Here is a 13,741-nt window from a genome sequence, read left to right as displayed (position 1 = left end):
CCAATTTGTCTCCAAGAGGGTTGAGGTGTTAGTATTTGAATCTTCAAAGTGCCATATTCCTGAGAAACTAAGAATCAATTAGAAAATTTAATACATATATTTAAATATAAAATAAAAAGAATTAGATTTCTTTTTAGAGCATTCATAGTTAAGAATAGAATTATAGGAGTGGGACAGTAGAGAAAACAAATTATCCAAATGAAGTAGGAAAAACTTCGAAGTAAATGTATTCTGTACTAGATAAATTTCTTTGCAAAGATAATTTCAAAGCACGTCATCTTTTCGTTTTATTTGGTATCGTTACGATTTTTGTGCAATAATCTTTAAATTATTCGCAACAGATTATTGCGTATTTCTCAACCAATAATTTTAAATAATTAATTATTTGCCAATACGAAATTTGAGTTTGACCATTTTTTTCGCAACTAACCATTTCAAATAATTCGCAACAGATTATTGCTTATTTCGCAACCACTAATTTTAAATAATTAATTATCTGCCAATACGAAATTTGAGTTTCACTGTTATCTGCCAATACGAAATTTGAGTTTCACTATTATCTGCCAATACGAAATTTGAGTTTGACCGTTAGATTATTGATTTCGGAACCAATAATTTTAAATAATTAATTATCTGCCAATATGAAATTTGAGTTTGACCATTTTTCTCGCAACTAACCATTTCAAATAATTCACAACAGATTATTGCTTATTTCGCAACCAATAATTTTAAATAATTAATTATCTGCCAATATGAAATTTGAGTTTGCAACAGATTATTTCCACCACGAAAAAATAATTCGCCAATATTTTTAAATAATTAATTAAACCAATAATTTCAAATAATTCGTAACCAAATATCCATATTTGAGTTTGACACGTGGCAAGCATATAAAAAGTCACGTGTCAGCTTCTCACATAGGGTTCATTAAGGGTTCTACTTTTATATATAGTAATAGATTTGCTGCTTCTGATTTTTTAGTCTTTAAATAAATTCCTTTAATCATTTCAAATATTTATATTAATATTATTATTCTGTGATAACCACTCAACTCTAGAAATACTATAATGAGCTCTATCAAATCAACCACTATTAATTAGACTCGTCTTGAAAAGCATAAACTAAGAATGCTTATGGTACATGCGGTCCGAATAATATCTTTATCGTATAGAAAGAAAGATACAGTTCAGCCTTGCATTGGTAAACACATATTGTCCACCATTGAAAATCGACTTCAAAACTAATTGACATATTCCATAGGCCTGTTATTTTTCATAAACCAACTTTATAATTTAATTAATTTTGACTCAATCCAAATTCAAAAGGAAGGCACCAACTTAACATGACCTAGTAAACAGACATGTTGGATAACTCACTGATGGATCATTATACTTGCAGGTCGTATGAATATGAATAGAATCGATCATTATACTTGCAGGTCATATGAATATGAATAGAATTTATCTGTAAACTTTTAGATAGTTAGCATTTTTATCCATACCCGGCCAATATGCAGGTTACCGGCAAGATTTTTTTTTTTTACTCTTATATTTCCCAAATACAAAACACGTATATATAATTTTTAAAAGTATAGCATAACTTATTATTTAAACATCATAACATATAATAAATAATATAAAATCTTAAAATGCATAAATTATATAATATAAAAGTATTTTATCATTACAAATTTTTATGCAACAAAATTAATAAAATTTTTCATGATCATGAAATATCATAAAGATTATTTTTTTTAATTCAAAAAATATATACGAGTACCTGTGGGTATCCACTGATTACCCTAAGGGTGCGTTTGGTTCACGCTATCTTTTAAAGATTCCTAATAATCCAGTAGGAATAAAAAAAATATGACGGTGTTTGGCTAAACGCACTAAGTAATCTAGTTGGTAATATTAGATTTACTTGGGAATAAGATTCATCCCAAAATACTAATCTTATTCCCTTGAGGGAGGGTGGATATTCTCATATTAATGAATTGGGGTAATCCTAATATGTCTAATCTCTTTCTTTCTCCCTACCGGCCAGCTAATTAGTATTATTTTTCTTTACTTTTAACCTCATATCTCTTTCTAAACTTATCTTTCTCTCTAAAATTTAATTTTTTTCTCTCTCTAAACTAAGCTTTCTCTCTCTATCTTTTTCTAAAATCTCAACTCTCTCACTCCCTCTAATTTCGACTCTATTTCTCTCTCTATTTTTTTTTAATTATGCTCTCTCTCTTTAACCTATACTCTCTCTCCCTTTTTTCTAAAAAGATGCTAATATTTTTTATAGTATTATATAAAATTAATTAAAAAATAAATTAATTAATTGTATATTTTTTTTAATTTTAAATAACATGGTTAAATAATATGACCGTGCGAACCAAACACAGAAATTCAACATTCTTAGTAATAGGATGAATAGAAATAAAATTTTCGGACATCTTTTCATTCCTAGTAATCTTTCATAATGCGAACCAAACGCACCCTAAATGCTCACAACTTAACATATACCTACACATTTTATCCATAATTTTTTGGATAAAAAAAATTAATATTCATATCTTTACTGGTAACATGTGGGTACATAGGGATAGAAATGGTCAGATCCGGATGCAAATGATAATGTTTAATGGGCTGGTACTCAAAATGACATTTTAAATGGCAATCACTCCTTTTATATATATATATACTACCATGCATACATCATTCACTCAATCTCAACACTCTCTGCGCAAGAGGAATTAAGTGTTAGAGATGTCCCCTGCAACTCTTCTTGCAGCAGCAATAACTTTGGTGATCTCTACTCTCGTTGTTCTGCTGCTGCTGCCGTTTCAGCGGAGCGTTAATGCGAAGCGAAAGGCGTCGACGAAGCGGCTCCCGCTGGGGGAGATGGGGTGGCCCGTTGTCGGCTCCACCTTCGCCTTCCTCCGCCCGCACCCTGCTGCCGCGCTCGGCGACTACATGACCCAGAAGATCTCAAAGTTATCCCCTTCTCTTTTACTTCCTTTTCTTTTTTTTTCTCTCTCTCTTTTACTCAGAATTCGATATTAAACGTCTAAATCTAGCCCTAATTAATCAGTCATAAATATTACAGAATTCTTGTCTAATTCAAAATAATAAAAGAAACGAAACAAAATTCTCAAAATTAATAAAAGAAAACCTAAAACTGCAAACTCGGAGAACTAAACGATTGACTTTGGGTGCCAAGCCGAGCCGGTCCACGCGTGCATCGCGAAAAACTGGTTTCAGATTGGAACTGCATGCTGAAAACGGACGCATGTACGCAAAGTTACGACCGTTTTACTGAACCCAGATCTAATCTAAGATCTTATTGCCCGCATAGTACATCTCTACTAAAAGAGATTGCTGATAAAAGTATCTGTAAGTATTTGTATACGTATGATATGTTCAGGTACGGTCGGGTGTTCACGGCGAGACTGTTCGGGAGGGTGTCGATCGTGTCGGCGGACGCGGAGCTGAACCGCCATGTGCTGAACAACGAAACACGGCTTTTCGAGAGTGCATGGCTGCCGCACCTCCCACGGCTGATCGGCAAGCACTCGACAGTGATGTCGACAGGCGACGCGCATAAGCAGAAGAAGTCCATCATCCTCAGCTTCGTGAGCAGCGCCAGGACCCAGTCCTTCATCCGCAGCATCGAGCAGCAGGCCGCCGCCCTTGTCGCCTCCTGGAAAGGCCGCAACGTCATCTACGGCGTCGACGAGGCCAGAAAGGTACGTTTCACTATAATAAATCTTACATTTAAGAACATTTTAAATATATAATAACTAACGATGTTTTGAAGTATCGGCAAGAATAATTTCTAACGCTTGTAAAAAAGTCGAGCAAGAGATCGTTAAATAAATATGTCGAGATAAGTATACCGGTGCTTTAATATAACGTCGAAAAATTTTTATCAATATTTTGATAAAAATATGTTTATTGGGTTTAATCCCGGTATAGATAAAATAGTATTTGGTTGAAGTAGATGGGATAAAAAGGATAGTGGGTAAAATAGTATTTTGTTTGGTTGGAATAGTGGGATTAGCTAACCCCACCCCCGAAATTGAATGTTTGGAAATAACTTCAGGGTTAAGGGCTTCTTTCATCCCTTAACCCCGAACCAAACAGGTGCGTAGGCTCTTCATCAAAAACTCTCTCGTCATGCATTTTTTTTATTTTTTCTTACCAACCAACTTTAACTTCACAACATTAACTGGAGGAATCTTCAAAGTTTCATGTCACAATTACTTTAATTGGTTTTTCGTCCCATACAACTACAAGTGGAGCACTCGGTGAGTCTACAAAATCATGTCTCCTAGAGGAAATTACGCCACCCTTCCAGCAATTGATTTTCATAATACATTTTTTATGAATATAAATATATTATTGGTAAAAGAAAAGATAAAATAAGATATAATATAATTATAGTTAGTGTTTATAATTTAATTAGAATTATTAGCTAGTGCACATTGATTAACAATTTTTCTTGGCTCATATATATATAGAGAGAGAGGGTCTGACTGGGATATTATTAATAGTACTAAATATTTTGTGCTATAAAGTATTTCATCATTAAATCTACATCTTAATTAATTTCAAATTTTAGATCATACTATTCTACCCGCCACCTACTAAACCATAGAGGAGAATTCGTATCACAATGAAGAAGTTAAGGGAATATTATCATTCTAATCATATAATTTTTCATTCAAGAATTATAAACTTAGTAGTAAAAAAGTTCAAACACTTAGTGCTATCAAATTTTCTACCATTAGATTTACTCTTTTGATTATTCCTATCCGTTAGATCATACTATTCAACCAAACCACCCACTCAAGTTTGGAAGACCACTATCATACCAACCGCACATTCCTTCATTCAAGAACCGAATCTAATAGCACAAATGATTCGGTGCTATTAATAGTATAATAGCCTAGTTTTATATATATATATATATATATATATATAGGAGTAGAGTTACTATACTATCGGAAGCATAAAGTAGTTGGTGCTTCCGATTTTTTAGCCCTTAGATCAGCCATATTGATCATTTCTAACCATTGGATTAATATTATTAATCAATGGGGACCACTCAACCCTAAAGGGACCACTCAACCCTAAGGAGACCGCTATCATCCCAACTGTAGAATCTTTAATCTAAAGGCTAAAAAAGTAGAAGCACCAACTACTTTATACTTCCGATAGTATAGTAACTATATATATATATATATATATAGTGCTTAATCATTTATTTATTTATTTGCAGTTTTCATTCTATGTAATATCAAAAAAGGTGATGGGAATGAACTCAAACAACCCGAAAACAGATGAGCTAAGTAACGCGTTCATGGACTTAGCCAAGGGGTTCTCCTCAATTCCAATTAATTTGCCCGGAACAACATACTACAAGGCTCTAAAGGTAAAATTCCTATATAAAATTATAGATAAAAACATACGTACCGTACTTATTTGAATTAATGAACCACTTTGAATCGACAATCCAATCTTTTAAAATTTTGATTTTATTATCCAACTTTTCAACGAATTTAGTTAGTATATTTCATAAGATCAATGTATCATTGACCTACTCAAATCGAAAGACAAAATTTCAAATGATCGGATAGTTGAATTTAAAATGTTTCATAGTTTTCAGATAAGTTGTGTACATAAAATATGTTTCTCATCTCAAGTACATTCCCTCCTTTAGTATTCAAAAATGTATGTATATATATACGTATATAGTTTTTGCGGGGTTACAGGGAAGGGCGTATATTGGAAAAATGGTGGAGCAGAAGATGGAAGAGAAGAGCATAAACGAAAGGAAGGGAGTCGACGAGGAGGACGACTTCGTTGACTGGATATCGAAGAATACGTCGTACTCGACAGAGGAGATGATCGACTCAACTCAGGGCCTGATTTTCGCCGGTCATCATACGACGGCGCGGACTTTATCTTTAGCATTCTATTTTTTGGCGCGTTGTCCGAAAGCTATTGAGCAGATGAGGGTAAAGTTGTGCAAATACCGTATTGATAAGTTAATAGGTCAAAAACATAGAGAACTTATCATGAATCATCTTTATTTCCTTATCTAACTTTTCAAAATTTTAATTTTACTTTCCAGTTTTTAAATTTATTTAATTCGAATTAATCAACGATACTTTGACTTTTTCAAAATTTGAATGTATCATATACCTCCATTGATTTAATTAGTATACTTCATGCAATTATTACAAATATAAATTTTTAAAATAAATAATTAGTTTAAATTTTAAAGTAAAGATACCTGACGGGCTCAAATCAAATAATTTAAAAAATTAAATAAAAAATTAAAATTTTGAAAAATTGGGTATCCAAATCAGAATAGTTCATAATTTAGAAAAGTTTTGTATATTGTTACTTTAATAAACGACATTATCTGAGGGAAAAAAAAAAAAGTTTTTTTAGTTGGAATTAATTTTTTGGGCGGTTTCAGGAAGAGCGCGATCGATGTTTGAAATCCAAGAGTGAGAATGGAGGGAGCAACCTAACGTGGGATGATTACAAGGATTGCGAATTCACCCAAAATGTGAGCTTCCAATAAAAAAAATAAGGAAAAAAAAATCACTTTTTTTATTGAATATAAATATTATTATTATTCTCTGTCACAGAAAATTCACGGCTAAGCACAGAATCTCTAGGGCAAGGGTCTGATGTCCAAGATTGTACAGTCGTCTCGAATTGGAGTTGTCGGATTTTGCTGATTGATCATTGCGAATTTGCTGGACTTGTGTGCTCCAATTACCTATCATTTTGGGTAAGGAATAGGTGCTGGATGATCAATTGATAATTTTTGTTGAGGCGCCGTGCGCCCAAGAGAGAGCAACAAATTTTGGACGAGTGCGTAAGAATTGTACTGTTTAGAAGATTTGTTAGAACTTCGATGATTCTTGACAAGCGTGTATTCCAAGATTGGTGGCATAGGGAGAGGAAGCGAGAGCAAGAGTCTACCTTGCCGGACGGCTTCCTTTGAAGAACCACGTGACAGGGGATTTGTGGTCTTTCGGCGGGGATCTACGCCTGCAATGGGATATAGTTATATCATAGTATTGGCTGGAGTTTACTTTCGTAAAATGCGTGCGTGGCTCTTTGCTTCTGTCGTAATTAACTCTTAAAAACTTAGGGATGACTGAGAATGCCTACCTTGACGCGATTTATTCCGTACATGGCGCCTTAAAGCATTCTGTCTCAAGGTATGCCTTTGGTCCATAGACACTCACCATCGAACATTGATTCTCCAGAACCATGGCTTGTTGACCAGTTTTGCCATGCGGTAATGTTGTTAATTATTATTATTGTTTTCTTACTAAATGAAGGTAATCAGAAGACCAGAATATTAGTGGTGGATTATATTTAACTGATGCAAAGACTTTTTGTGATTCTATCAGCGATCGGACTTGGACAGGCACTATTTTTTTAGAGGAATCCTAGCATATGTGAGACCCTTGCATAGTCCAGTGATTTGAACTTGAAGCAGCCTTTCTTCGTCTGCAGTATGACTATTCCTTAAATCGGAGTGATGCGTATATGCATCTCCCTTGATTGAAGTCACAGGGCGAAGTTGAGCGAGCATATGCCTTGTGGGTGTAACCATCTGAGATTCATCTTTGTTATGTGCGCTTAACGAAGCTTAATTCTCCGTTTCACTGGGTTATTAGCCACCCTGATGGGGCCTTCGGAAATTTTGGGCTTATGAGCTGCGTGGTCTTGATATATAGACTGTGTAATCTGAGAAGCTCCTTCGTTCATCGGTGCTAGAGTTGATGCGCTGATGGGAGGGAAGTGATAGATGAAGAGAACCGACATCCTGAGCATAGTCCGCAGGGGGATTTCGTGCTAGTAGCGATCTGCGAGTGATTGGAGAGCAGAAACTTACTTGAAAGATATTTGTCCTTTCAGCGCGTCACTTGGTACAGGGAAAGGATCGCCGCGGGTGAGCGCCGAGCGTCCCGAGACGCTCCGAGTTGATTCTCGTAGAGTGAAACAAAGGCCGTCGATTTGGTAGATACATGTATTCTCATGACAACTTGGCTACTTGGCATAATGAATTAGTTTCTCCTGGGTATGGCTATCTGCATCAGCTTGCTTCCAGGTCGAAGCTTCAGAGCTCTGACATGTTGAAGGAGCGTGGAAATGGAAACAAATCTATCCGTCTTTGCCGCTCAACTACTTTATTAGCTATAAATGACTTCAGGGGCTAAACTTATAACGCACTTAGAGTTGAGAAGAGAAGAGAAAGAACACAGACTTGTTAAATGCTTTCGTGGGTGACTGACCGCTGAACTTTCAGGAAAAGAAGAAAGGTATTTCTTTTATGCAAATATAAGGTCAAGTAAACACAATTTTTCAAAGTCTAAAAATGTTTTACCTAACTTTCATGGTTTTGTTTCGGCAACAGGAAAGCATAACAGGTTGGACTAACCAATAAGTTCTTGAAGCCCGTGCGCGCGTGGGTGATTGTGGCAATGGATCGCTGCGCAAGACAAGGCAAAAGTGAACTATCGCTGGTTTATGTTTGCGCTTTCTTCTTCTTATTTTGTTTTGCTGACGGCAACTGTTGTTTTTATAATTATTATAGGGAGATAAGTTACAGGTTCCAATAATCAAGAAACAAGTAAAGAAGCTAAAGAAAACAAATTTGTTCACTCGAGATTCAGCGTACTAAAGTAGATTCTGGAAAAAACAGCAGAGAATGTAGAAAGAAATGTTAGGGGGTGGAACTTGAGTGTGTATGGGGAGAGTGCATGAGCAAAATTACGAACTCTATCTTTTTTCTTTTCTAACCTAGAAACCAATCTCAATTTTTTCTCATAACGTACGATCGCCCGATACCACAACTCCGCCTCCGTTCAACCTCCCAACCCAACCCGCTCCTCGACCGGACTACTAGTTTTTTAAAAATCCATTAATTCATCGCTGCTAACCTCTAGCTGCTCCTTGTCAATAGGTGATTGATTACGGAAAAACATATTAAAATGCATTCATTAAATTCTTTGCAAACATGGAAGAAGATAGATACCAGACTAAGCAATAGATTTTGTCAATATTCGAGACATTATAATTAGATATTGTTTAGTATATTTTTGCATCTGAGGAGTTGCAGTAATCATGTGTTTTGCATTTATTTTTTGTTGGTGAAAAATTGCCAACAATATTTACCTGAATCCTATTGCATTTCAGCAAGTCTAATAAGTGAGAGGGCAGTGGGAGACAATTTAATATATTTTCTGTTGCTTCTGAACAGCCCTGTAAGTGAACATCACTGTGTGTTTTAAAATATTATGCGCACAAAGATACTATTGTAGTAAGCCTAATTTGCCACCTAGACTTTGTAAAATCCTTAACTCTTCCTTTAACTCTGTCCTGATCACTATTCTCAACCAGTAAAACCATACTAAATCAATGATTCAGAATCTGTAACCTGCTCGTATCAAGTATCACCGAGATAAAACATAAAAACTCCGAGCCCAGAGTCCGTCTTAGAGAGGGGTGATGAATAATTCTGTCTGTTTGAAAACTTGGAAACTGATTGATGAATTGTTTTAAATACTTAAGCATTCCATGAGTCTGTTAAAAGGGCAATGTGTGCAACACAATTTATGATCATACTATCGTCGGGCGGCGTGCTAGGCCTTTCTGATCAGAAATACGCGTGGCAGCTTGTCTTTTTGTGCACACTTTAATTGGTGCCGTTACACTGCGAAGGTTAGGCTACTGTATCGTCAATTGACCTGCATTCATTTGGCATGTAGAACAGCGTCGTGACTACCTATTGAAATTCCTGGGTTCGACCCTCAACTCGGTCAGTCCTGCAGTCAGCAGGTCGCAAGAGGATCGTAAAGGATACTTAAACCATAAGGTAATTATTCCGGCTGCCTTCCCTTTTTTCTTTCGTTCTTCGCCCTTCATATCACCCACAGAAAAGAGTAGAAAAGTATAACTGCGGGATGCAACATTGCAGCTCATCTTCTAAACACAGGGACTAGAGAATCGTCACAACTGCAGCCATCTAAATCGCGAGTCAAATCCATTTAAGAATGTCCCGCACTGTTTATTGTAGCACGGCCATCTTTAATGATCAGTGCAGTTGGCATTGTTCTTGTATTCTCCTGCACAATAATCAAATACACAACGAACTGATGTAGACCTTTGCAAAGTCAAGAGCGAGTGATACACCGGGTCGAAATTTTTTCGCGCGTCGAGAGAAGTATCGTCTCAGAATTGATTGTGAAGTTCAAGGTATTTGTCTTTCCATTTTTTTGGGGGGGGTGGGCGGGGGAGGCCCCTCCCCTCATTTTCACCCCCAAATATTCCCCGGGGGGGGGGGGGGGTGGGCGGCGCCTGGGCATTTTTCCCTGGATTCACAGCTCGTACCATGTAATAACTGATCTTTCGTTAGGCTATTCTTTTTTGAATGTATAATGTTTAACCGACTTTGATTTCATAGAGTGCTTCTTAATTTATATGCGCTAATCAGGAGCGCTTCCTGCAGATCATGAATATATTAGAGTGTTTCGTTAAATGAATATCCTGCTAAGACCAGGATCAAATCTTTTTTTTTTTTTTGGTTCATAAAAAATTAATCTCATCACCCCTCCATTCAAGATATCTATGCCCGGTTTTGTTTTTTTGTCGCAGAGTAATTTGTAAAACTATTTGCTTGTAAATAACTTTCTAACTCCACATGTTATTGAATGTTATGAGCTCCATATTATTAGGCAACAAGAGTATGGATCCTGAGTATAGAAGCTTAATCCCTACAAGTCCCAACATGGTGTTCAATCACAAAACAGAGATGAGAAAGCAAGCGGAATCATTATGGGCTGTATAAAATCTTATTTCTTCATGTCCGATATTTTCCTCTTCGCCTTCCAAGAAGTTTCTTCAGAGAATTTTCCTCACATCACTGTTTTATTTGTTATTCGTATCTTTATTCTTTCTCAAAAGATCTACGTGCTAGTCATTTGTTTTGCTGTATGAATAATTTTAAACAAACTGACTTGCCTGTATTTGAATATAGTGGGAAGAAAAATGTACGGGTACATTTATAGCAAAAACTTCTAAACATTTCTTTGTCTCTATGTAAAGCATGAATCGACTTTCTCCATTTGTCCCCTCGCTTGGTACTTTATTGTGCGCGTTAATTTTTGTTGTATGCAGATAAAAGTTGTTAGACGAAAACATGGGAGAACCCTCTATACAGTGAGATCTGAAAGGGAGGCTCTTGCATATACCATCCTATTCTTGTGACAGATTAATTAAAGAGATGGTATGGATATCGATTTTGGAGACAGGTTAATATCCTGTAGTACATTGACTTCTAGAAGTCTTTACAGGAAATTAATTAGAGAATGTTTCTTTCTATTCTTTTTTTTTTTTTTTTGGGTTTTGTTTTTAATTCTTCTTTTTCTAGGCATTGTCAGTCTTAAGAGCGTTCTTAATGTTCTTCTTGTAAAAGGGTTTCTGGAAGATGCATTTTACCGAGAAAAACCTACATATAAGTAGATGAATTTTCCATCTTGTTATATGAATTCGCTGTTGACTCATTAAGATTGATGAGTGCACTGACACTTGATTGTCTACAGCTGATTTTATACCTTGTTTGATTGCTGATCAACTTTTCGGCCACCACACTGGCGGCGTGTGAAATTACCTGTATGGATACTTATGCAAACCCTCAGCAAGGAATCCCAAGATCAGTCTCTCCAATCTTATCAGAGTAAAGTTCTTGAGAGTTTATCAATTTGAAGACTGTAATGCTCCCATAATTCTTTAAATAGCTTAAATTTAGCAAGTACAGAAGAACGAATGAAACAAGATTTATGGTTCAACAGCATCACGGCCATAAGTCTGCTGTTCCTCTGGAAATATAAATTTCACTTGCATAAGATGTATATCGCATATCACTCACAGTTGTTATATAGATTCCACATGGAGCACAGTTTATATGAAAGGATTATTTAAAGATCTTGCTATATTACAGGACCTTCAAACTATGCGAGCACAATCCCGTACCAGGATATTAATCTCTCCCACAGAGGAATGGTTATGGTTGAGTCTTGGTCGTGGGAACGCGACGAGTCAAGGCAAAGACCATTGATCTCTGGCAACAATCCAGCGTGAACAAGACCAAAGCTACAGGAACTTTAACTGCTCATTTTAATCTTTTGTTTTAAAATTATTCTCTCTATTTCTCCAGTTTGCATATCATGCCATCTTTTTTCTCTGGTTCCGAAGGGTGCTAACAGCAATTTAATAATTCGGAGGTCGGGGTGATCTCCGATGCGATGGAGAAAGAGTAACCGACAGAAAAAATCATTAGTGGGTAACAACTAGATCCAACCAGTCAGTTCCACCCTTCCACCCATCCTGACAGCTTCAAAGCGATAACAATGAAGAACAGAATCCCAATTCTGAGCTTCGTGAATTTTTCAATAGGTTTAATTTTAGAATTTCTATATTAACAAACTTTCTCTCTTTATTGCTTTCAAGATCAAAGCATGTTTTTTTTCTACTTTTTGTTTTCCTTCTTTTCATTAAATATTTTGTCTCTTGATCAATTTTATCATTTTTTCTACTTTTTTGATCCATTTTTTATATTATTTTGCCAAATATTTCCCAGTTCATTATAATTATAGTTTGTGTTTTTTTATTTTTTTTGTCAGATTTTTTTTATTTTATTCTCTATTATATATTTTTTTGTAAAATTGGCGTATTAGATTTCTTTGGGTATACCCAAGATGGGAAGAATTTATGCCTTTTTTTTAAATACTTTTTTACTTGTTATCTTTGATTGTATTTACTGTTTATCCGTACATACTCGAATTTTATTCACTTTTATATTCCTAGTTTTTGTATCTATTTTTTTCTATTCTTCTATATTTTGAATTTTACTTGTGGTTAAATCTTCGAACATTTTTCCTTCCTTTCGCATGTTTCTATTTTTTTTTTTTCTTTGTTGTATGCTTTTGTATTGTTTAGTTATGTCATTAATTTCGTTATTTTTTCTTGTCAATATTCCATTATTTTCTGTGAACATACTTTTTTTGCCATGATATTTTAGTTTCCTTCATTGGTGTATTGGTGCATTTATTATTCTTCTTAATTTTTGTTATTTTGGTTCTGAAAAAAAGATAAAACATAAAAAAATTATTACAAATGTTAGATTGAATTTGTGTGACTCGTGGACTTTTTGTTCTTGTCGTTGCTTCAATTAGAAAATGGCTATCAACTTGAAATTTACTTAGTGCTATAATTTTTATTTTTTTTGGTAATATAAAATGATGGTTGTGTTATGAGCACTTGTAGATTCATGGCCAAGTTGCTTTGGCTTTTTTCTCCTCTGGCTCACTTACTAGGGTTGCGAGGATAATAGTTGTGATGCTTGGAGATTAGAGAGTAGATTATATAGTGGTAGCAGCATAAGTATAGCCGTCTCTTGCTCGTGTTGAGTTTTTTAATTTGTTGGACTGGTTTTTTTTTGTGAGCAATATATATGCGTCTATGAGTCAGTTTATCTATTGTATGTGATATTGCAGCTCTGACAGTTTTTTCTCTGACTACTATTTCTAAATTGTGTTTCAAAGTTGACAAGCTTTTGTGTCTTTAATTTAAGAGCGCATCCGCAGTATCGACTATTTGGTCTGGTAGATTTAATTTTATTTAGTAATTTGTTGGTTTTGTGATTGGTGTTTATG

The 13,741-nt window shown here is 35.2% G+C and overlaps 1 protein-coding gene across 1 annotated transcript; it reads left to right on the top strand.

Moving 5' to 3' along the window:
* Positions 2,737-8,245, top strand: LOC109714066 (cytochrome P450 90B1-like). The gene is made up of 8 exons (XM_020238473.1): positions 2,737-2,986; positions 3,418-3,739; positions 5,275-5,427; positions 5,768-6,013; positions 6,481-6,573; positions 6,969-7,090; positions 7,944-8,045; positions 8,137-8,245. The coding sequence occupies exons 1-8, from the start codon at positions 2,760-2,762 to the stop codon at positions 8,243-8,245; spliced, it is 1,374 nt and encodes a 457-aa protein (XP_020094062.1). The 5' UTR covers positions 2,737-2,759.

Source organism: Ananas comosus, linkage group 8 (assembly GCF_001540865.1).
Source record: "Ananas comosus cultivar F153 linkage group 8, ASM154086v1, whole genome shotgun sequence".
Classification (NCBI taxonomy): Eukaryota; Viridiplantae; Streptophyta; class Magnoliopsida; order Poales; family Bromeliaceae; genus Ananas; species Ananas comosus.
The sequence above is the reverse complement of the archived record's forward strand: the minus strand, read 5'-3'. Positions and strand labels throughout refer to the sequence as shown.